The following is a 25,144-nucleotide window of genomic DNA, read 5'->3' as shown; positions in this document are numbered from 1 at the left end:
CTCGCCCAGCTCCGTTTCAGCTGAATTCCTCGTGTGGCTCCATAACCGAGAGTTCTAATAGGTAATTGCACCTTAACGAGGTGCGAACGAGGCAGCACAGTCAACAATCTCTAAGCGGAGACTTTGTCATTAACGATAATGGTAGTGGCAAATGGTTTGCGCTATTTGCCCGATTTATCTGATTGAACGATTTAAGCGGGGGCACTTTAAGTGGTGGAAATTGTGTCACGATGAGGAGTACAATGAATGCAAGGGCCAATGTCTTACTCAGTGAAGGAGCAGCTATCATTTCTTGGTTGAATAATAACCCTGTTTGACACAGTTGTGTTTCTTGTCCCTGTTTAGGTTGCCCCCTTCTCCCATAATGTTATAATGGGACCACGGAAATGCTAATTGTAATTATTGTACCCCTGATTGGCTCAAATATCATATACCTAAAACAGCAGCAAATCACAACTGGATAGATCGGGAACTAAAAGTAGCATCTTAAAAAAGATTAAATTCTTTAACAGACCAACTTCCCTGAGCAACAGCAATTGGCGTCTTATTGACCTGAGGATGTGCCTATTCATAACACCTGTCCAGAGGGAGCAGTTGAGCAGGCCAATCAGATTTCTACTGTGATCCTGTTAGACTTTTTAGTTTTAAAGAGACAGTCCAGATTATACACTGGTCTCCCTTAGCATTAGACAGCTTTCCTCAAGCCGGTCCTTTTACACCTATCAGGAGAAGACTATCAAAATATAAACCCTCTCCCCCTTGCATAATTCCACATTGGGGGCTACACAGGATAATGCCCCTGTTAGATCCTCCAGCTCGCGGTGAGCAGTGCCAAGGGAGATCCACTAGAATTTTATGGAAATAGCTGAAGTAAATAAGTTTGAGTTACATTAGTAAGAAGTGAAAACCCAAAGCAGGGGCAGGCTATGTTGTTTTTAAAAGCAGCCTTTGGTTGCCAATTTTATTTTATCCACAGTGCCTGCGGATTTAATAATGTAATAAATCCGGAGAATGAGTTTTGATTCTGATTTCAGGTGCTTCATCGTGCAACAGTGCCAGACTCGCCTTAGCGATGATCCTAGCAGTTATATTGGATTTGACGTGAAAGACTATCCCAGAGTAAAGGGGGAGGATATCCATCCAGCAGTCCCATATCATCAAATATTTTTATTTTAATGTTTTTTCTTTCAAATTCTGGATGTTCCAATTTCTGTAGGATTTTCTCACTTAAAAGGTGTGTCATTGCTTCATGTGTTTCTGAATAAAGGCTCCATCTGTTTAAAAGATGCTACGATCCTGTCTGTCTTCTATGCAATATACAGCAACAAGCTTGCATTTATATCATGCTTTTAATGTAGAACATTAGAATATATGAAAAGAAGGGTGAGCAAAGACTATGCAGACAGCAGTGAAACCTTGTACACCATTTACTCATCCCATAACCACACAATCTCCACAAAAAAAAGAGAGAAAAAAAAATGTGGCCAATTCTGGAAAAACTCCAGAAATTCCTCTCCAAATCTCAAAGGTAATCCAAGTCCTTTAACTCCTCATAACCACAGTTAACTAACAGCTTATCTGTATGGCTGGAAATATCCTTTTCTCTTAAGAACTTGTCAAGATCCTGTTTACAGGACTGTAGGATAATGTTCCAAAGCACTTCACAGTGAAGAGAAACAGACACTGGGCCTAAATGATGGAGTTAAGAGAGGCAGCCAAAGGATAAGTTTTAAGAAGATGTTTAGAGGTAGAGAGAGGGTATGAAGTGGAGGGGTTTAGCAAGACACAAAACGGAGAAGAATTGCTCTGATCTCTAAGTGTAGCGGCACTGTAAATGCATTGATGAAGACCTCTGTTTGGTATTTCCAGTGAAATAATAAATGCAAGTTATTGAACATATAGAAATGGTGTTCAAGAAAATCACCAGACAAGTAGCCACTTTGGAGTGATTCTCTTTGAGTGGTTCCCTTTAAACTTAATTAAATCATTTTGTGAAACTGCACGTGTGTATCAAAGGATGTGTGCATGTATATTGTGACTTATTTGTCAAGTATCTCAGATTGAGTTTACAAAGCATGTTACTCACTTAAAGCTGAACTTCTTAAAGCCTGTTGCCTGCAATGGAATTGGTTTTCATGTGCAACCAAATAACCATCCAGGGTATTCATGGCCATTATCATATAATGCTACTTATAATTCACAACATATATTTTCTTTTTCATTGCGTCAGTGAATTTCCAAATGGTAAACATGTCAGGTATTTATCATGCTTTTTCAATTTTCACAGATCTTCTCACCCAATGTCCGCATGTTACAGCAGAGACTGCACTTGAAATGCCATAGCATACAAGGCTACGGACCAAATGCTGGAATATGGGATTAGAGTAGACAAGGCTGATGGCCGGCGCGGACACGATGGGCCGAAGGGCCTCTATCCGTGCTGTATAACTCTATGACTCTATGACTCTATTGCTGCTTCGTGATCAGGAGCAGGAAGCCTGGCTAAATTTACCCCTTTCTAGCTCCGAGGTGTTAAGGCCAATGTAACCATCCCAATCGGTGCCATGGTGAGATCAGCTAACTCAGCACGTACCAGCGATGAAGCCTGGGTCTGAGCGGCTCAGTGCTGCACCAAGCAATTCCTTTTACTCATTAGGCCAAAGGGCAAGCTCCAGTTGTTTAAAACTTTTTAAAAAATTTTTGCTGTCATCTCTGTAGAGTTTTTTTTCAGTTTTTTAGATAGAGTGTAGTTGCTGAATGACCACGATGCACGGGCCCCATAGGACATGCATTTAGTCGTGGGCGAGATGTAATTCTTCTAGTGCAGTACCTCCACACTCCCGACTGTACATCTGGTGTAAGCAGCTAATACACAGACAGATTGATGGTTGATGAAAACAGCAGGGGTCAAAATCTCTCAAAGCAAAAGGAAATCCCTTGGTGTATAATAAACTGCTGGACCTTGAGCTGCACTCAATTCATAGGGTCGCCAACTCTGGTTGGACACATTCCTGGAGGTTTCATCACATGACCTCCTGCCTTCAGTCCCATCTCCAATATTTTTGTAACTAATAAACAAAAGTGTTCAAAGAAAATGAGAAAACAAAACACTTTTTTAATTCCCGTTGTTTCTCCCAGGCTTTGTTCGCAGCTCGTGTTCAGGAGATTCATCTTTAACTCCTAGACACTCCAGGGCAATCCTGGAGGGTTGGCAACCCTATGCATTCACCAGCCTCACCGTTCCAGGTTGGAGGTTACACTGGTGCTGCACTTACCCACACATTTTTCTTTTTGTTAGTCCCTGTAACGTTTGAAGACGAGATGGGAGCAGAGCAAAGAGACGCAGTGGAGGGAGTATGGTCTGAATTGAGTGCGTGAATACTGAAGTATTTGAGAACAGCGCAGCTGGTTTTGGGAAGTGGCAGTTGACTGGGCTTTAACTGGCAAAGGAATTGTGATTTTTCTTTGGATTGGCTAGTTTGAATGTTTGTACTGCATGTTGATTGGCTGAATTGTGCTTTCTGAATGGGTATTAAAAACTGCAGTAAAGCAGTGAGAGAAAAGCAGAGTGAGAGATTGTGGAGGGTGTTTACTCTAAACTGGGGTTAAGTCATTAGAGTGTCATACTGTATACTATAAGCTTTAAATATTATGTTTGGTATAAGTTAGTAAAGTTTAGAATGGTCACAATGGGAGGATTGCTGTGACCTGTGTTGTGTGAATCTTGCTGGAGTTGGGAGTTCCTGTTTGGTTTGAACAACCAGGAAGTCCCTCCGCCTGCACTCACTCGAGCTCCAAGTTGCTGAGCTCGAGGAGCAGCTGGAGACAATCTGTCACACAGGGAAGGTTGGTTCGAAGATGGAATCCTCCTGCTATAAACTGTTGTTGAAGCAGAGTGCATAAATTCCTTCAGAAGTGAATTGTTTGAAAAAGACTAACAGTGTATGGGGCTGGGGAGGTGTAGGAGATTGGGATTGGACTGGGGCTAGGAATTTCCTAGGAGCTGGTCCTGCTCAGCTGCTGTAATTTGGCCAGAAGTGCGGCGGAAGCCCTATGACTGGGGTTTATGCCGCGCTTTTGGTGAAGCTGCGGTGCCGGAGCGGGAGCAGTTCCCAGGAAATTATGGGTCTGGGTGGCTTATGTGGACTAGAACACTGATGCAGACCTGATGGGCCAAATGGCCTATTTCTATGCTGTAACATGCAATGGTTATGACTTTCCTGTTGGGAATTTTTTTTTTTTTCTTTTCCAAATTTATCCTCTGCAGGGGCTCTAGTACCTCACCTCCATGGCTATTCATCTTGTGTGAGCTTGGAGATGTATGGCTATTTAACCACAGGTGGCATCACAGCCAAGTCCTTCCTCACCCAATATCCACTCGTGCACTTTGCAGCACTGGTGAGAAATGGGTTGATTTGTCTGCCTTTGCCCTAACCCAGGGGCACTGAAGCCAAATGGAAGCACCCCTACTAAGCACAGACTGGCAATCAAAGCTGGGCCCTACAGCTAATGTGACTCGGTCCCACCCCTGTGGTGCCTTTACCTAAAAAAACAAAGAGATGCATTAATTGACAATATTTTAAAGAATTCCTGTAATTGATTTTATTGTGTCTGTACAATAAAATTGACCATTAGTCACTTCCCATTTTACAGGTTTTTATTGAATTTAATACAGTTGAACAATTTGCATTATTAGAAAAATTGTGCACGTCCATCACTGAAGCATTGCTGATTTTCATATTGAATTTTGTGCAATTCAGTGCGATACATAACAATTAGTTCGCAATTCAATGCGAAAGACATTATACAATTTTATGGATGTATGAAGTTAATACTTTAGAAAGGTAAAAGAATAATAAGATCATGCAGAGTTTGCAAGTCAGGATATTAATTACGTTTAACCTATTAGTGCCACAATTTAATAAGAATTGATTGATATCCTCTAACGGTATGTCTCTAATGTGAATGGAGACTAAATTATGATCACCCTTGCCCTGGGTTTCTTCACTTTTTTTGTGCTCAGCAATGAGATGTTCATGCTGGAAAACTGAGCTCTTTCCATTTCATGCCTCCCTTGTCAGAATCCAGCTCTTCCAAGTCAGGTACAGTCCAGCCAGGTGCAAAACAAGGCTCTTTTTACCCAGCCCCAACAACATGCCTCAGCCCCTACCAAGAGCACCCCCTGCTGCTCCAGTGTAGCACTTTTCCAATTCCCATGCCAGCCGTCCTCTGCCTTCTCTGGCCAATTTAACGGTACTTTGTACCGTGGAACTAGGAACTGGATTGAGACAGTTGCAACACATTTCATGGAGGACCGTTGCAACTAGCTGAGGGGAGACTTTCATCCCATCAGTCTCGGTAGGATTCGAATCCAGGTTCCGGAGGTAAAAGGACAGAGTTTTGCACCGTGCACACCCAGTACTTGTCCTGTTAATTCTGTAATGGAGCGTAAAACATTGTCCAGAACCTCTTCCAATGGCACAGCGGGTTAAGAACAGCAAGCAGTGAGTAGCTGACTCGTATGAAACAGAAGGCATCCTGGTCTTGTGCTGATTCATGGGGTGGCAGTAGGCCTAGAGAACAGAAATCAGCCAAGGTTTCACTCCTGATTACAGTGGCCCCGATATTTATGGGGAGGGAGCTGGGGCGACTGTCAGCAGGCGGGAAATATGGGGAAGGCATATCCTGTAGCATTTAAGGGCAGGACCTCATTAGAATTTTTTTATTCCGTTTCCCGCTCGGCAGCTGGCCAGATTGAGAGGCTGGTCGCTGCCAGGCAGGAAAGCCTGCTGATAAAGGCTGCAGCCGGGGAACGGAGAGGAGGGAGAGGTCTGAAGATTGTGGTAGGGGGATCTGAAGATCATGGGGAGGGGAAGAGATCGCTATGGGGTGGGGGGAGAGATCGTGGGGCGGCTCTGAAGAGGACCACAAGCAGTGCTGGAAAAGCACTTACCTGCTGGATCAGGCAGTTCTCTCCTCCCTTTAGCTGCTGGGTTTCCCGAGCCTCTGGAAACCCGTGCTGGGGGCACCAAATCCAAATAGCTGCTAAAGCCTGAGGCCAGGAGCCTCATTAACATATTAAAATTGACGCCACGCCTCTCGAGAGCAGGTTACTCGCCCAACCCCCAGCCCGCCGTGGTTAAACTGGAGGTAGACACGTTCATGGCGGACTGGGGTCGGGTTTCTCATTTTGAACAATTTAAACCCCACCACTGTCCCACTTGTCCTGGGGGGGTTAAAATCCCCCCCAGTGTGTTTACTTACATTGGAAAGTGGGATTGGGTGAGGAGAGATTGGGCCCAGCTGTGAATGCCTCCCATGAATCACCCTTCGATACTCAGTATCTGGACTCGCATGTGAAGAATGGTCACAAGTGAGGTACCAGAGGTATCAGCCATGATTGAATGGTGGAGCAGGCTCGAGGGACCATGTGGCCTACTCCTGCTCCTATTTCTTATGTAACATGAACAGTGCTTTTGGGAATGGAGCCCGTGCCTTCATACAAGGAGGGAGAAAATTGGCAGATTAAATTTTACCATAAAAGGTAAAAGAATAATAACCACCAATACAGAGTTCAAATCCAGACCTCAACTATGGTTAAATTATTTTTCCTTGTAATTTAATAAACTTTGATATCATTCAGAGATGTCCCTTTAACAGCTCAGTGAATGGAGCCCAGAATTGTTGGCACTTGCCCTGTTTAAGGTGTGATCGGGCACAAAATCACCTGCATTACTCAGTGCCAACCTACTCTTCAGTACTAGTGTGATATCCTGACCTTCTGGGGAAGTAATCTCTCCGACCTTTTGTTAATGGATCGCTGTTAATGGGTTTGTGTTTGAGTAAGTTACTCTTGCAGATAATAAAGGAAAATGCACGAATGCTGGAAATCTGAAATAAAAACAGAAAATAGTGGAAGTGTATCTGAATGGGGAAGACAGGTTAACATTTCAGGGGACCCTTTATTAGAACTGTTCCCATGCAGGGCCTACAATTAAAGCTTTACCCCATCTCTTCTCTTTCAGTTGCTGACACATTTGTGTATTTCCAACACTTTATTTTCAAACTCCTGTTGTACCTGTGTTTAGTTCACCTCCCACTTCTTGTGGTTCTTGCTTTACTTAATGCGCACAGACTTTAATTCTACATTTCCTGTTATTATAGGATTATCTCTTCTTAATCTTTTTCCTGATGCCTGCTATTTTTAGAAAGAAAACTGTAGAAGCTGCTAGAATAGTAAATTTTTCTCCCTTCTTCCCTCGAAGATGTGGACTGTAACCTAGGAACCGTTCCATGGACACTGGCCACTCTCCAGTACCTCACCCATGTGGTACCTTTGTGTGTGTGAGCATGGACAATGAGTGCTAGCAGGCTATTTGATCTTCGATGGCATTGTAGCTGAACTTGATTCATCCTTGCCTCACATCTATATATGTAACTAGGATTGTTTAATAAGGAGGACACACTCTTTCGCCATAGGGACACCCCTCGCTTACCTGAGTCCAGAGTGCTTAAGACCACTGCCTCCCACCCCAACAACAACAACTTGCATTTATATAGCGCCTTTAACATAGTAAAACGGCCCAAGTCGCTTCACAGGAGCGTTTTCAAACAAAATTTGACACCGAACCACAAAAGGAGATATTAAGACAACTGACCAAATGCTTGGTCAAAGAGGGAGGTTTTAAGGAGTGTCTTAAAGGAGGAGAGAGGGGTGGAGAGGTTTAGAGAGGGAATTCCAGAGCTTGGGGCTTAGGCAGCTGAAGCCAAAGGTGCAGCAAAGAAAATTGCAGATGTACAAGAGGCCAGAATTGGAGGAATGCAGAGTTCTCGGAGGGTTGTAGGGCTGGAGGAGGTTAGAGGTAGGGAGGGGCGAGGCATTTGAACACAAGGAAAATAATTTTAAATTCGAAGTGTTGCCGGACCGGGAGCCAATGAAGGTCAGCACGCACAGGGGTGATGGGTGAATCATAGAATAGTTACAGCAAGGAAGGAGGCCATTCGGCCCATCAAGTCCATGCCAGCTCTCTGCAAAAGCAATCCAAGCTAGTCCCACTCTCCTGCCCTTTCCCCGTAGCCCTGCAAATTTCTTCCCTTCAAGTACTTATCCAGTTCCCTTTTTGAAAGCCGCGATAGAATCTGCCTCCACCACCCCTTCAGGCAGTGCATTCCAGATCCTAACCACTCGCTGTGTAAAAAAAAAAGTTTTCCTCATGTCGCCTTTGGTTCTTTTGCCAATCACCTTAAAGTCATCATGGTTACTTAATGGGACATCAAGGGGTAAATTTTAACCCGAACGTATGGGTTTCACGGACGTCTTTATGATTTTGACGTAAGGTTGGCTTTTAATTTGTTTTTGTCTGTTTCCCGTCTGACAGGCAGCCAGATTGACAGGCTGGCCGTCAGTCGGATGGGAGAAGAGCCAGGAAGTGGATGTCAGCAGGTAAGTCTTAGATTGGGGGGTGGGGGGGTGGGGGTCAGGGTCAGGAATCATCTGGGGGAGTCGGGGGGTCATTAGGGGGTCGGTCATGGGTCATCGGGGGGGGGGGGGGGTTCTTCAGTGGGATCGGGGGAGTCGGTCATCGGGGGGTTGGTCATCAGGGTCAGGGGTTCAGAGATCGTGGATGGGGGGAAGCCGGAGATCGTGGGGGGTGGGGTCTGGTCGATCGGGGGAGTGGGGGGGTTGGTCAATTGCGTGTGCCGGATCGCAGCAGGTAGGCTTGTTGGGTCTAGGGGAAGCATCCCTGCTCCTCCTGGCCCACAAGCAGTCCAATAAAGACACTTACCTGATGATCTGGGCCGTTTCACCTCTTACGTGGCGTGAAGCAGAAGGCCCGGGAATCCCGGCCCCCAGGGGTTAAAAATAAAAAACCCGTCAAAATGGAGGCTCCTAAAAAGCTTTCACTGACCGAACCGTCTCCTGAGAGCGGGTTAGTCGCCCACCCCTCAACCTGCCTCTGTTAAAACCGGCACTGGGCAGGTTGGAGGTGGGTTTTAGTATTTTACAATTTTTACCTTCCCACCGCCCCCAACCCACCCATTCGTGGGGTTAAAATTTTGTCCCAAGTGTGCGTAGGAGTACTGCCAGAGTTTAACCAGCTAAAACACTACCACATACCAGTGCACAGCGTGGGTAAGCATCAAACAATTAGCTCCATCCACTCTGTTCTAATGATGCACATCGGCCCCCTACCTCACAGAGTATGCCCTAATGCATCAATGTAACATTTTCTGTTTCACACAAGCTGCCTTGTGGCCGCTGAGTGAGTTTGTGAGTAACGTGAGACATTGGCGGTAGTTTTGCGCTGTTGATCCCGTCCCACTAGGAATTGGATTGAGATTGTGAAAACCAATTTAACATGGGGCTCTCGCAGCCAGCAGACAGAGCAGGCCTTCAGCCCATCAGGTTGGGCTGGATTTGGAGACTTTAGTGCAGTCATAAACACAAAGATAGACACTTGAATTTGTTGCATGCAACCCATGATTAATTGGGATTGGCATTAGTCACAAAACACGTGTATGGATCCAGGTTACTGAATTAACAGCTTCTGCTGCCTTAATGGATGCATTGGTCCAAAACAAGCAATAGGAATATTGGCAATCTCCACCTGGGAATCTTAATAAAAACATTTAAAAAGTCAAGGATGAGAAAAGGCTGTAAGGCCCACAGAAGCTCATCTCTCCAGTGCCTAGTATATTTCGAACACCCCTGATGTCTTGGACTCTATTATCCTGTCTGGCCGATCATCTTGTGACTGATTCAGCTTACTGCTCTTAACAACATGGTTAAGTTTTTTGGTCTGAGGCAATGTTCAACGTCAGATCAAAACTGAAACCATGTACAATTCAACGTTGTGGCTGGTATTTCATCTCTCGACTGAATGAAAGCTCCCTTTCTCTGGACTGACCATCATTACTAATAATGAATGATTCTTCACCTCAATCACCCAACCCAAGTTGGACATGTAGAATTTCAGACACTGGTTCCATCACTGCACAAAACAGCAGGAAAGGCAAAGGTTCTCAAGGTGTTCGATACCCTGTTCTTATATACATATATACGTAGGATTAGGATTTGGTTTATTCTCGTGTGATTAAGGTTTTTGCTTTCTTTTCACTTATAAATAGCTTGTAGACTTGTACTGCAGCTAGCAATAATAAAATGGACAAGTTGCTCATTCCCAGAATTCTTCAGGGTATGGATGACATTTAGCAAGAAAAAGCTTTCAGCAAGGAGAAGTCTTTTGTTATCAAGGAATCCTGAATAAGGGGTCAGTGGTCTCCCAGATAAGAGGGTAGCCTATATCAGAAACAGACAAGACAATGATCAACGGATCAATTAGGAAACTGAAAAACAGCTCCTTTTTGGGGCATGTCTAGGATCTTATAAAGCTCTTAAGCTTTCCTTCACAATTTGTAGAGAGAGGCAAGAATGAAAGAATCGATGAAGATTACTTTCTGTATCTAGAACGAAAGCAGGTAATATCATTTATTTCTCTGTGACTATTGCTTAAGACATTGAGTGCATGAAGACTCACTAAAGAATATTTGCAACCAAATTGGTGTCAAGTCCAAGAGCCTTACAAAGGTGAATCTTTGGACTCTGCACAAGAGTAACTATTGAAGCCATACATATCTGAATTAGCTGAGAGGGAAGTTACCCAATGGAGTACAGATCTGTACTTGACTCAGTAAAGTTATCCATTGACGCCCCCTCCCTCCCCCCAATGCCAGTAACAGCCAATTAACCATTTTTAAAAAAAATTATTCATGGGATGTGGGCGTCGCTGGCGAGGCCGGCATTTATTGCCCATCCCTAATTGCCCTTGTGAAGGTGGTGGTGAGCCGCCGCCTTGAACCGCTGCAGTCCGTGTGGTGAAGGTTCTCCCACAGTGCTGTTAGGTAGGGAGTTCCAGGATTTTGATGGAACGGCGATATATTTCCAAGTCAGAATGGTGTGTGACTTGGAGGGGAATGTGTAGGTGGTGTTGTTCCCATGTGCCTGCTGCCCTTGTCCTTTTTAGGAGGTAGAGGTCGCAGGTTTCGGAGGTGCTGTCAAAGAAGCCTTAGCGAGTTGCTGCAGTGCATTTTGTAGAAGGTACACATTGCAGCCGCGGTGCGCCAGTGGTGGAGGGAGTGAATGTTTAAGGTGATGGATGGGGTGCTAATCAAGTGAGCTGCTTTGCCCTGGATGGTGTCGAGCTTCTTGAGTGTTGTTAGAGCTGCACTCGTCCAGGCAAGTGGAGAGTATTCCATCACACTCCTGACTTGTGCCTTGTAGATGGTGGATAGGCTTTGGGGAGTCAGGAGGTAACTCGTCACAGAATACCCAGTCTCTGACCTGCTCTTGTATCCACAGTATTTCTGTGGCTGGTCCAGTTAAGTTTCTGGTCAATGGTGACCCCCCCCAGGATGTTGATAGTGGGGGGATTTGGCAATAGTAATGCTGTTGAATGTCAAGGGGAGGTGGTTAGACTATCTTAAGTAAACATCACATTGCAAATGTATTCGAAAAGGGGAAAATCAACCAGGGATCCTGCTCCTGATTTCTATCCAGTGACCGCCCCCTGCTGGAAAATGCTTATGTGTGGACATTGAGCTTGGCTGTCATGCCCTCCACAGTCAAATAACTTGCAAACACTCACTAGGCTTCCACATGAAGAATGGTGAAGGGTTCCTGCTCTTACAAACTGTCCCCAGCAAGAAGTCAATGCCTTCATGAGAGGAGCGGCGGGGAAAGTTGACAAAAAAAAGAACATGATGCAAACTAGTAGTTGGGGCCTACACTGAACTGCATAACCAGGCCCAGCAATTGCCGCAATGTAGCTCACTCACGGGGAATTATTAATCTCTGCATTTTCACCCTTGGATCTCTTTTTAAAAATCAGTTCCAAATTCTAATAACCTTTAATGTCCTCTGTTAATGTTTTGAATAGTGAGTACTAATAGGATCGTCATGGATACTGACTTGGAAGACTTTCCGAACCTAACCGTACAAATTTAGCACCAGTACAAACAACATTATTAACCTTGGTGCTTCAGCATTAGCTATATACCTGACACACCCAGGTACAAGGCCAAAGCCCATGGTGCAGGACACTGGAGGGGCAATTTTGAGGCAAAGCTCTCAGCATGGAGCCCTGCTAGACAAGAGCACTGGTCAGAGATAGCTGCAAAACACACTCAAAATTACCCTCTAAAGAGAAAGAGATTAATCAAATAGTAGCAATTAGGCTGTGCCAAACTTAGGTTTTAAAAGCCTGTAGATTGTAGAAGAAAGGGAAGACTGAGGAAAGTGAGAAGTCCAGGAAAGAGCAAATGATTGAGTAGGAAATAATGCGAGAAGTCTTCATTTCAGCTCAGTGTGGAGGCAGGGAGAAGGAATTTATATTTGAAGCTAAAGAGGAACAAGAGGGGAGCAGCAACGGCCATAGTAACATCAATTAAAATCAAGTCAAAAAAGTTGCAAAGAAGAGTGACAGGCTTTGGAGACTAGAGGTGAGAGGGATCATCATTAGTCTTCTTTTCCTCTATCCTAATCAGGAGATTGTGTATGTTAATTCAGCTCCCTGGGCTGCTGTGTTCAGTAACTCCTCCAACTCAATTCCCCCATTAATACCATCAATACTCAAGGTTTAAACAAAGATATTCAGAAGAAATGAATTAATCCTAATTTGTTGCTCCAATTTGATTTTTAGAATGTATATTGGTGCAGACGCTTGTTAAATCCCCAGTCAACATATTCATGTAAGTAAAACATAATCAAATGTATGCTGGTAGCATGGGGATCTTGTTGGAGTGAAAATCAGTTTATTCAATACATTGTATAATATCATCTCAACGAGAAGTCTTTGAGAATAAATAAATAATGGTGTAACACTAGATAGGCTGTTAAACAGAAGCTTCCTACCGTAATGTCAAAAACTTGGATGAACTTGGTTACTGAAACCCTTTCTTCTGACAGTCACCAGTCATGGTTCATCTGCTGCCTCACGTGTTGCTTGGAATTATGCAAATCCTCAGCTTGCCTCCTGTCACTTGCATGATCTGGAGGGCAGTCATGAGTATTGTGACATGTCTGGGGGCCTCTAGGGCCTACAGTGAGATAATTAAAACCACACAGTGCTTACTTATTCTGCACCACAGCACACATGCTGTTTGAGGTCTTCCCTGATTATGATACAAGGGATTCCGCAGGTCAGTAAGTGTGCACAGGGAGAGGTCAGTCCTGGCTTTGGCCCCTTCTCATTGCCACTTGAATGCTGGATTACAAAATCACCCTAAAGTAAAAGCTAAAGATGTATAAGGGGTCTGAAGCCTGATTGGAATTTCTCCAAAATGTTAACCTACCAATACTCAGTGTCCACGCTCACTCATAAAAAATGGACACTTTGAGAAGGTACCAGAGGGAAGCTGGTGTTACAGTTGTGTTTATGGCAACACCCAGTTTCTGTGGGCAGTCCTGCACCTCGATCAGAAACTTACACCTTTTTTATGTGAGCTATGAGGCACATGGAATGTGCTGCAGGATTATTAACCCTTTCCACAAGTTAATTCACACCAGAGGTTTTAAACTGCTCACCTGCAGTCCCATCCTTTCTGAATGTGACCATATCATTCAAGCTAAAACTAGGACTCATTATTTACAAGAATTATAGTTGCACAAAAACAAATGGCACACAGCAAAACAAGTCATCACAAATACTTAACTTGAATGACACCTTAAATTGTCTCAAAAATAACGGTCTCCAAAATCTTAGCGTATTTAACTAAGTGCTTCAGCGTTCCATGAAGTCCTATCTTATCACTACGATGTGAAAACACAGGGTTGAAGCAGGGGAACTGGGAACTGATGAAATGGATATTATGCCATTCTTCTGGCTTTCCAAGCAGAATGCAAAACACAAGATCAAAGGAGGAGTTTTTCTCAATCGACAGGCAATTTTTTTTATTCATTCATGAGATGTGGGCGTTGCTGGCAAGCCAGCATTTATTGCCCATCCCTAATTGCCTTTGAGAAGGTGGTGGTGAACCTCTGCAGTCTGTGTGGTGAAGGTTCTCCCACAGTGCTGTTAGGTAAGGAGCTCCAGGATTTTGACCCAGTGATGATGAAGGAACGGCGATATATTTCCAAGTCTGGATGGCGTGTGATTTGGAGGGGAACGTGTAGGTGGTGTTGTTCCCGTGTGCCTGCTGATCTTGTCCTTCTAGGTGGTAGAGATTGTGGGTTTGGGAGGTGCTGTCGAAGAAGCCTTGGCGAGTTGCTGCAGTGTATCCTGTAGATGGTACACACTGCAATTGTAATTTATAATCAGTTTTGCCATTCAGGTTGATCGTGTGTGAACAATTAGGCCCACCTCCCTTCATCTGATTAACTGCCAGATCATTTCCTCTCTCCTATCTTTCCTTAGATAACCTAACTTGTGTACTAATAGCTTGCTCTTGAACGAATAGCTTGGCACAGATCAGAAACTGCAAGAATGGCTTTTATTTAACATTTCAAAGGCCTTATTCAATTACTGATGCAATCCATTTGGAAGTGTGAGATTTGAGAGCCTTTTTGGACCCTGGAGTTGGACATTCTTGAATGTCTGTACACTAAAGACACTGAGACAGGGGTTAGAACCTCTTTTGATATTGTGAACTTGGAAAGTTGGACATTCAGGTAAGGGGTTAAGTTTGTCCCTTAAACCTGCAGAACAAGTTTTTGGCTTGTAAAAACATTGGAACTTAGCTGGGACAATAAAGGCAGACAGCTTGGCCCTAATCCACACAGTGTGTGGAAGGGATCCCATTTTCTTAGCCGGGACAATGGAGCAGCAGAAACTGGTAAATAGCTTTTCAACATTACATTTGAACATTAGGATAATTAATTTTAAAAACTGCAAACAGAAACTACCAGAAGTCCTCTAATAGGTTTTTGATGTGCAAAAGTCATTGTTGAGATAATGGGGCCACAGACCACAAGACTACATCACACCAGGCCATCAAGAGACTATGAAGGAAGTCAAGTCTCCAACAAACCGAATGGATTTGACAATAGAAGTGTGTAGTCCATGACAGCTTCTTGACCCAACATGGCAAGGAAGCCAAGAGAGCCAATGCTCAGTTAGATCCGGTACTTGCTAAGAACTCAGGAAATGTACAACATATGGAAGTTTATTTTTTTTTATTCGTTCATGGGATGTGGGCATTGCTGGCGAGGCCGGCATTTATTGCCCATCCCTAATTGCCCTTGAGAAGGTGGTGGTGAGCCGCCTTCTTGAACCGCTGCAGTCCGTGTGGTGAAGGTTCTCCCACAGTGCTGTTAGGAAGGGAGTTCCAGGATTTTGACCCAGTGACGATGAAGGAACGGCGGTATATTTCCAAGTCTGGATGGCGTGTGACTTGGAGGGGAGCGTGCAGGTGGTGTTGTTCCCATGTGCCTGCTGCTCTTATCCTTCTAGGTGGTAGAGGTCGTGGGTTTGGGAGGTGCTGTCGAAGAAGCCTTGGCGAGTTGCTGCAGTGCATCTTGTGGATGGCAGTGACCATCAAATGGTAGTCTAACATGAATAGAGAATCAAATACCCAAGCCCAGAAGCCAGTTACAGAACTTTGAAAAGGCTAAATTTGATGAAATGAGGGAGAACAAAAGCAAATAGATTGAGGGAAGCTTTTTTTCTGTAACATTTCAGCAGGGGGTAAGTGGAACACCTTTTGAAAGTATAATGCAGAGCATGCAGCATAAATACATTGCCAAAACTGTGACTAAGCAAACGTGACCCCAAATGGATTAACAAACAAATTAAAAGTGAGGTGATCAAGATACATAGCCTGTACAAATCCTGCAATGGGAAAGGAGAAGGAGCTCACTGGAATGAATATAGTAAAATGCAGAAACATGTTAAAAGGATGATAAAAGGCAATACTGGGCCTGGCAAAAGGCATAGCAATCATGGCTGAGCATGACCATATAAGAAATATTTCATTCCCACCAATGTAAAAGAGTCAGGTGAAAACCCTAAGATACAAATAGGCTTGAAACTGAGGATAAGCACAAAATAGTAAATATTCTAAATGACACTTCCTCTGAAAGGGAAGACGAGAGCAAAATGCCCCCTCCAAACAAACATATCCCAAGTAATGTCAATGACTTGATAGGCTAAACTGTCTCAAAAACAAATAGATCCCCATAGATGGTATTTATCGCAGAGTACTGTGAGACTAGGGAGGAGATTTGTGAAGCATTGACAATTATTGATGGAGTCAATGGACACTGCGGAGGTACCAGTGGATTGGAACTGTGCTGATGTGCTGCCCATATTCAAAAAGGGTGACAAAGTCACAGGCAACTATAGACCCATTAGTCTTACTTCCATTCCATGTAAAATAATGGAATCAATTATCAGGAGTAAACTTGAAGATTATCTCTACAATAATGTAGTTACAGCAGCCCGTGTGGATTCAGAAGGAGATGTTCCTGCCTGGCCAATGTCTTCGACTTCTTTGAGGAAGTGACAGCCCAAGTGGACTGCAGTTAGCCTGATGCCATGGTGTACCTCAACTTCCAAAAACATTTTGATAAAGTTCCACACAAAAGGCTATTAATTAAACTCAAGGTGTGGCTTCAGGGTAAACCCTAGGAACGAATAAGAAACTGACTGAAGGGTAGGAAAGAGACAGGAGCTGGAAGGCAGGTCTGTTTGTTGTCTAGGCCAGAAACAGTGTTTGATTTTGTGTGTTGTAGAGAGGAAAATAAGAGAAAAATAAACATGATTATAATATGCACCTGATGTATAATTTACATTATACACTCTCGGGTCTTTATTCTCCTCGTCGGAAGGGTGAGACAGAACAATTAAGCCAAGATCAGCTTAACTTGTTACCATTGTGTTTGTTTGGGCTTTGGACAGATTGCTAGTTGTAATTTTGTTCCTGAATGACTGGATTATACTGCCTGTAACACTTGGCTGAATTACCAGCAGGACATTTCAAATTGGGTTTCATTTAAAAAATGTTTTTTGCTAACGATTGAAATAAGCGAAAAGTTTCATAGACCGACATCTCTCCAAAGCAGCCAATGGCCGTGGCAAGAAAGTTTAAAAAGTCCACTTTGAAGCTTCAGTGAAGGAAGTAAGGAAAAATAACTTGTCTGGATTGCCTGGGGATCTGTATAGCTTTTTGTTTTGGGCTTGGAATGTGCTGGAGTGTCAGCTTGGCTCAGTTGTTAGCACTTTTTGCCTTTGAGATTGTTCTGGTTTCAAGCCTTCCTATGTAGCTCAGCACATGACCAAGGCTGATGACTTCAATGGAGTATTGAGGGTGCCTCAAGAGGTGTCATCTTTCAGATGAGATGTTAAACCGAAGATCTGTTCAGGTGGACAATAAACAAAATCACACGGTACCACTTGAACCGAGCGTCTTGGCCAACATTCCTCCCTGACCATTGCCACCAAAAACAGATTCTTTTGTTATTTATCTCATTTGTTTGTGGGGTCTTGCTGTGGGAAATTGGCTGCCCTATTTGCCTACCTAACAGTAACTGTTTTTCAAAAATTATCCAACAGTTGAAAAACTGTCCTGAAAGGTGCCATATGACTACATGGTCTTTGTTTCTCAGCTCTCTCCTGCTCAATTCTTCGTGGCGATCAGGTCAAAAGTTCTTGTAAGGATTACAAAAGAAGAAACTTGTATTTATGTAGCACTGTTCATGACCTCAGGCCACCCCAAAGTGCTTCACATCCAATGAATGACTTTTGAAGTGCAGTCAGTTATGTAGGTAAGTACAGCAGCCAATATGCACACAGTCAGTGAGATAAATGACCAGATAATCCATTTTGGTGGTGTAGGGCCAGCACAGGTGAAATGAGAATTTGCTCACTTCCCCCAGTGGCCTAGTGGGCACACTGGCTGGTGAGTTACTCAGCCATACAGAGCAGCAGGATCCAGCTTCAACCTTTGACCTGTGCTGAGTCAGCTGACCTCACCTGGGGCAACAGTTGGGGTGCAACACTTGGCCTGGGATAGAAAGGGGGAAAAAATCAGCCAGATCTCCTGATCCTAATCACTATGCAGTATGTTTGGACATCTAGTGAGAGCATAATCGGGCTTGGTATTATTGCCCTCTGTAGTCAAATAGCCTGCTCAAAATTCACTAAGATCACACTTGAAGAATGACCACTTGGTTGCAATAAGGAAGGGTTGGTCGTGCCCATGGAACCATACCCCAGCATTAGTCTAAGTCCCCCACAAACAACATAAAACATTAGCCATTGCTCCAATGTCTGAATTAATTTTCCTTATTTCCTGCACAGGCTGCACCTTCAGGAGAGAAGGGGGAAAAATAGAACAATCAGTTCTTTACAATGATCAACATGTTCAGATGAATTTTGTTCACTTTCCCATCTGTGTTCCAATAATTCCCTTCTACATTGTTTCAGAATTCCAGTCCCTATATTTGTTCCCCCCCCCCCCCACCCCAATCGGGTTGTATGCCAGTAAGTGCATTATTCCCATCTGTAATGAAAACCTGTCCAACTCTCTTTTAAAAGTATACATTACTGCACTAACCATTTCAGGCAGCAGTGCACTCCATGTATCTTATGTCCTCTGAGAGCAAATGACACCTAATTCCATTATTTGACCTTTTCATCCAAACCTTGCTGTCATGCTCTCTTGTTCAATTGCTCCATATCCAATACACAATGAATGCATTAATTTCTATCTTATCAATTCCTCTCGCCAATTTAAATGCTTGTATCCTGTCCTCCTCTAACCTTCTTTGCTCTAATGAGAAGAACCTAAGCCCCTTTTAATCTGTCTCTGTGACAGCGGCCACGAGAGCCTCGTTTACATCACCAACTTTTGACTGGAATAAATCAGAACATGCAAGACTGGCAATGTGCACTGCAGATTTATACCAGAATATAAACTAAGCTCTCTGCTAATGCACTGCGCATGATAGTTTCCATTTTAAGACTATCTTTCATTGCTTTAATTTTGAATCCTTTTCTCCCCTCCTCTCTTCCTGAAAGCTCTGACTCTGGCTGGGGTTTGTTTTCACTGGGCCCTAAGATTGCGTTAGTCAGCAGGGAATCATGGCATCATAGAAATTACAGCACTGAAGGAGACTTATCAGCCCACTGGGCCTGTGATGCTGCTAGGCCTTCAACTGCAGATATTAGTTCCAATCCCGTTTCTCTCCCTTTTATATTCTTCCTTTTCAAGTACATATTCAATTCCCTTTTAAATGAGGTTATGTTCTCCACCTCAATAGCCAGTGTGGTCAACCATTCCTTTTTTTAATAACCCACTGTGAAAAATATATTTTCTAACTACTCCATTCAATCTTCATGATAACCTGGAACATATGTTCCCTTGCCAACCATTCACCAATCAGATGGAACAATTTTTCACTGTTTACACTCAACTTTCCACAGTTTAAAAAAAAATCTATTTGGTCCCCTCTTAACCTTCTCTGTTCCAGTGAGAAAAGTCCCTCATTTTCGAGTCTTTCTTCACAACCATAACCTTGCATTATTCACAGTATGATCCCAGTGAATCTTCACACTACACTTTCCCTGACTCTAATATCCTTCTTAAAATGGGGAAGAACAGATATACTTTGGAACAATGAACTTCATAATTCTTTCGGTGGACATATATATTTTCAAAGAGTCTGTTTTCTTTCAGTGGCCATGTATTTAATTCCCTTTTTAAATGAGGTTATATTCTCCACCTCAATAGCCAGTGTGGTAAACCAAAGTGTCCACTTTGGATGCACTGATCTGGAGACCTGTCTGTCTGGGAGGGTGGGAGAGTGGCAGTGATGTTCCTGGTGCCGCCTCTCTCTCCAAGTAGTGTTGCATTGTGGCAAATTCTTCTTGGATATTGGACGCCACCCCATGACCCCTGTCTCAGCTTCCCAGAGGTGTGTACCCCTACAACAACAACTTGCATTTATATAGCACCTTTGACGTAGTAAAAACATCCCAAGGTGGTTCAAAGGAGTGTTATCAAACAAAATTTAACAGACACATAAAGAGATATTAGGACAGCTGACCAAAAGCTTGGTCAGTGGTAGATTTTAAGGAGCATCTTAAAGGAGGAGAGAGAGGCGGAAAGGTTTAGGGAGGGAATTCCAGAGCTTAGGGCTTAGGCAGCTGAGGGCCTGGCCGCCAATGGTGGAGTGACAAAAATCAGAGATGCACAATAGGCCAGAATTGGAGGAACTCAGATCTCGGAGGTTGTAGGGCTGGAGGAGGTTAGAGAAATAGGGAGGGGCGATGCCGTGGAGGGATTGAACACAAGGATGAGAATTTTAAAATCAGTGCTGCCAGACCAGGAGCCAATGTAGGTCAGAGTGCACAGGGATGATAGGTGAACAGGACTTGGTATGAGTTAGGATATGGGCAGCAGAGTTTTGGATGAGCTCAAGTTTATTGTGGGGGGGGGGGTGGCAGTGGTGGTAGGTGGGAGACTGGCCAGGCTAATGCCTCTCTGGTATTCTGAAATTTATCCATGTGCTTGTCAAGGTCATACCTGAGGGACAGGCATGCTGGTGGTGCTTGCCTGTGCTGTGGTATCATGAGCCTCTTGGAACCAATGTGTTCTTCAGCCTCAGCCTTCTATATCCCAGGAGGACTTTTCAGCAGGCTGCATTGTTACTGCAGGTGCATGAGCAGCCTGGTCCTGTATCCTAGCACCTACATGAGCAGGCATCCTGAGGGGGTTGGCTAGGAAGGTCACATGAACTGTCACCAACAGAGAACATGTCTTCGTGAAAGTGTACTCTAGCCACATCACTCATACTGAGTCCTGGCATTTGACTCTACTCTGGTCAGTGGGATGGTGGACCAAATGGAATCAGTCAGATCCTGGAAACCCTGAGAGGTGGCACCCCAAAGCACTTGGAAGCCAAATGCCATCATTATCTCCAAACAGAGTCCCAAAACCTGAAGGTCAGAGGCTAAAGCATCAACTTTGGATATATTGACTAATCTGGAGACCTACCTGTCATCGAGGGAAGTGGGGGGGGTGGGCAGATGCAGATGTTCGATGCAGATGTTCCTAGTGCTGGCCACTCTCTCTGGGTAGTGCTGCATTGTGTGGAATCCTTTCAGAAGTTGAACTCCACCATGACCCCTGCCAAGAGTCTTACATCCTCCATGTTGGTCCTAACTGGAATTCCGGTCCTCCCCTTTTTTAAAAAAAATTGTGTATCACTTTTTTATGTTGCTTAATGAGGGGATCAACTTTTTCAGTTGTCTTGTAAAATGTGATCGAGCAATTAAATGAGGAGGATAAGGTGACCATCAGTTAACAGAACAGTCCTCCTCTAGAACTTTCAGGTGATTGAAGCCAGAGAGAAGGTGACTGTAATCTTGTTCAAAATTTTGATGTAGACCCACTGCCAAAGGGGCAGAGGCATTGAGGCAAGTTCCCAATCGATATAATATAACCACCGTCAGTGGCAGCAGGTCAGCACTGTGGGGCTTTGTAATTTATGCCAGCCCAGTAACACAATTACAGGTATAGTTTTGAAACAGGTGATTCCTGAGAATGTGACTGATTTTTTTAAAATTCATTACCACTAATTAAATCACCATGCACCCGTAATAATGACCCTTTCACATTTCTGAAGCAAGTAACGAGCCATTGATGCAATACACATATCTAAACCTTTGTTATTTCAGTGTTGAAGTGCAGAGGATTTGTGTAGAATGGCTCAGCGTTTGTATTTTTTTCAGGCCTGATCCTAGAGGCACTGGTCATCGCTGTGATTGAGAAAAGTGAAGAGATTTCTGGTGGGGAGAATGGCCCTCGACTCTGCAAAAGAAGCAACAAGGGCAGCAACTTGTCATAAAAGGACTGAACACATTGTCGGTGGCTCGAAGCACCTGGCAGGAGGGTGTGGAAATGTTGTATGACTTTTTTTTTAAGAAGAGCAAAAAGGTAAACCTAACTTTAACCCTAACCCCAATATTACTGAGATGGAAGTGCAAGAACTAAATGATCGTGGAGGAAAATAAGAGTTGTAAAAGACACTACTAACACAGCAAAAGGTTAGCAAGAGAATGCACAGCAGGAAGATATTTCCATGGGATGAATCACCCTGTCGCAATCCCCACTGCTGTTATGTTTAAACAGCTGTACTGGCACATGGCTAGAGGGCACAATGTGGAACAGGTAATGGACCATATAATATGAAAGTGCTTGTGACATATGAGGGGAAAGTAGTTGAGAGAGCTTCGGAGCTGGTTAGTGCTTTGACCCTCTGGGGGGGTCAGTGGGGCAGCTGGATACATGCTTTGTAATAGCTGGTTCAGATCAACATTGGTGTTGGTCCAGGGAAACCAAAGCAAGGAAGCAAATGGAGAAATATAACTTTACACTCAAATAAATTTTAAAAATCAATGGAAGAAATAAGAAAGAAATGATACCAGAAGAACTTCTATTGATCAGAACCTTCCTTGTAGTCGATAATGTGCTGGTACTGAACACAAAGATGAATAGAATAAATCCCCTTCACTTTGTTCTATGGATCAATATCCAAGCTTATCTTCCTAAAATAACTGATATCATTAAACCCAAAGCCTGTTCAGGATGATCGTGTTTATACGGTGTGACAAATGCTTTCTTTCCCTGGTCAACTGGCTTATCATTTTTTTTTCAAAGGGCTACAACCTTTAAACCTAAAATGGAGTCAGCAGTCTACAAGATGGCTGACCAGTACTTTTGAATTAGATTGTGTATTTTAAGTTTTTTGTGAACAGCTAATTTTGTGCTTCCTGGGTCTTCGGCTGGGTATGGGATTTCAGCAGGCGTCACATACTCAGGTCTGCAGTCAAAATGATGTTAAGCCATATAAAGACTCCAGAAGGTATGTGTTTACATTTTATGGGGTATTTCTCATAATATTCTATTTTAATCCTGGGGGAGATATTAATAAATCCTGTGCATTTGCCGCATATCAAAATAGTACGGTTGCTTTGTTCATGATTGATTGACAGTCTCAACTTCAAAGGCAATTTAACTTTACAAGCTGGAGGTTTTTTACTGTGGTGAATCCATCATAGAGAATTCTGAGAGTTTCTGGAAGAGACCAAGAAACTGCAAGAGAACATTTGAGATAAATCATTCAATTAAAATCTCAGTCACTTGAACAGGATGAAGCTGACTCTTTGTAGCTATTGTTTTCTACAGGAGAAAAGCTGAAAGAGCAACTGTCCCGTTTTAAGCGGACATTTTAGTTGTATGTTCTAGATGTTTTGCTATGGCTAGTTAGTAGCATTCTTGTCTGAGTTAAAAGGTTGTAGATTCAAGTCCTGCTCCAGGACTTGAGCACATATACTAGCCTGACAGTCCAGTGCCAGACTGAGCGAATGATGAATCCTTTGGAATAAGATTTTAAATAACTACCCCATCTGACAATTTGCTTCATGGATTTTCAAGGTCTTATGTACTATGTGCAAAGGAGCAAGGAGTTCTCCCAATGCCCAATGTCCTGGCCAACATTCCACCTGAACTAACACCACCAAAACAAAGATTAACTGTTCAATCATCTCACCGCTGTTAGAGGGATCATTCTGTGTGCAGAATTGCTGCCGCATTTGGTTACTTAACAATAGACTCTGTGTCCAAAGTATTTCATTGTATGTGAAATGCTTTGAGACAATTAAGGCACTTTCTTGCCTTTATAAAGTGTCTTAATTTTCTTTTCTTTTACTATACTGCCCTGTGTTACATGGTATGTTGCCTAGTTCTGATGCTTCATCACTTAATTTATAATTAAAACAAAGTAGTAATTTTAGCCTATAGAGGTCTGGTCTGATGTGTGATACTTATATGATCAAATTGAAAGGCAAGGTAGGGGAATCCTACAGAAATTCCAGTGTGCAGTGTTACTGCCAAATAAGGACATTGTCATCCTTAGATTCTGCATTCGCAAGGATAACATCTCAATGACTGAAACATTGGGCTTTTAAACAAACAGTAATATGCTGCAAATTGTATCTTTGCCCATGTTTTCTGTTGCTGTTGTATTTCCGTTTAAAATGAAACACAACTTGCTAGATTTCATCTCTTTTGACAATTAGTCATGGGTGTCCAGCCTCCTGTAGACTTTACATTGAAACGGAGACAAGAGAGAAAAGATAAATAGGTCACAGGTCTCCATTTTGAGTGCAGTTTCCCCAGGACCTCAACCTCAAATATGAAAGTCCCAACAAAACCCAGAGAAGCTGTGCCACTGTATCTGTACTCTCAATGGGGCACCATCCCTATATCATCCATTCTTCATCCATTGAAATACAGGAGGAACTGAATTGTTTGCAAAGCTCAGGTAACTTTTGTGGCATTGGTTTCAATGAGACCTGACCAACACCTTGGTTCCATCTAGGCTCGTGAGCAGTGGGCAGACTGGTGCAGTGAAGGAGAATTCTGGATGTTGGCAACCTGCCTGTGATTAAACAACTGCTCCTTATAGCACTAGTCTCACTATGGCACTTTCTAATATGCACATACCTGTGAAAAGTGTACCTTTTTTGGCTGTATTATATGGCATCTATGTGTGGATTTGGAATGTGGTGTGATGGCATCACAGTACCTGACATTGTTCTATAATGACAATTCATTCGTTAAAACAGAGTCAGAGTCTTTAACAGCCAGTTTGTAGCTCAGGATCAGACTAAGAGAAATTCAACCGCACCAGTCAGTGCACAGACCTTCCAACCTGAGGAAAACTTTGTGGTGACGAAGACTCAGCCAAGTGCTGCCGGTTTGAGGTGTAGCCAAATTTGCTGGGGATTCAGGGGCAATTTAGTCCCCCAAAAGCCTTGGCCTGGCAAAAGCTTTAATTCATTCCGTTTGAATCCCAGAGAGCTAACTAATGAGATAGGTGTGTGTCGTTATTAAATGCAAGCCATTGTTCAGAATTGAGGGTGTCATCTTCAGACTGAAGGTGAGTAGGAAGGCCTGTCTGAAGGTAGAATCAAATCCTGTTTCAGATTGACACCTGAAGAGGAAACCCAAGTCTTCAGTGTTTACGAGACTGGAGAAATTGTGATTCCTGTGGTGAATGTGTTTCAATTATTATTAAGAAACCTAGCTGACCAGCCAAAGCCCAAAGTGCAGAACACAATCACAGTTGAAAAGAACAGGAAAA

General features: G+C 43.4%; 1 protein-coding gene and 1 long non-coding RNA gene across 2 annotated transcripts in view; one reads left to right on the top strand and one right to left on the bottom strand.

Moving 5' to 3' along the window:
• The window catches only part of igsf21a (immunoglobin superfamily, member 21a), a 230,240-nt gene extending 228,953 nt beyond the window's left edge, over nt 1-1,287 (top strand). Inside the window, exon 10 of the mRNA XM_067970602.1 lies at nt 1,035-1,287. Coding sequence (XP_067826703.1) covers nt 1,035-1,105 — 71 coding nt within the window. The 3' untranslated portion in view covers nt 1,106-1,287. The remainder of the gene's footprint in view (nt 1-1,034) is intronic.
• A 3,352-nt stretch (nt 1,288-4,639) lies between these two features.
• LOC137301155 (uncharacterized) lies at nt 4,640-21,823 on the bottom strand. Its single transcript, XR_010958233.1, has 3 exons — nt 21,661-21,823; nt 20,992-21,178; nt 4,640-6,891 (listed from the first exon to the last, which is right to left on the bottom strand). It is a non-coding gene; the product is annotated as an uncharacterized lncRNA (long non-coding RNA).
• Nucleotides 21,824-25,144: the final 3,321 nt, after the last annotated feature.

Source organism: Heptranchias perlo, chromosome 32 (assembly GCF_035084215.1).
Source record: "Heptranchias perlo isolate sHepPer1 chromosome 32, sHepPer1.hap1, whole genome shotgun sequence".
Lineage (NCBI taxonomy): Eukaryota > Metazoa > Chordata > Chondrichthyes > Hexanchiformes > Hexanchidae > Heptranchias > Heptranchias perlo.
This window is presented reverse-complemented; position numbering and strand designations above follow the sequence as displayed.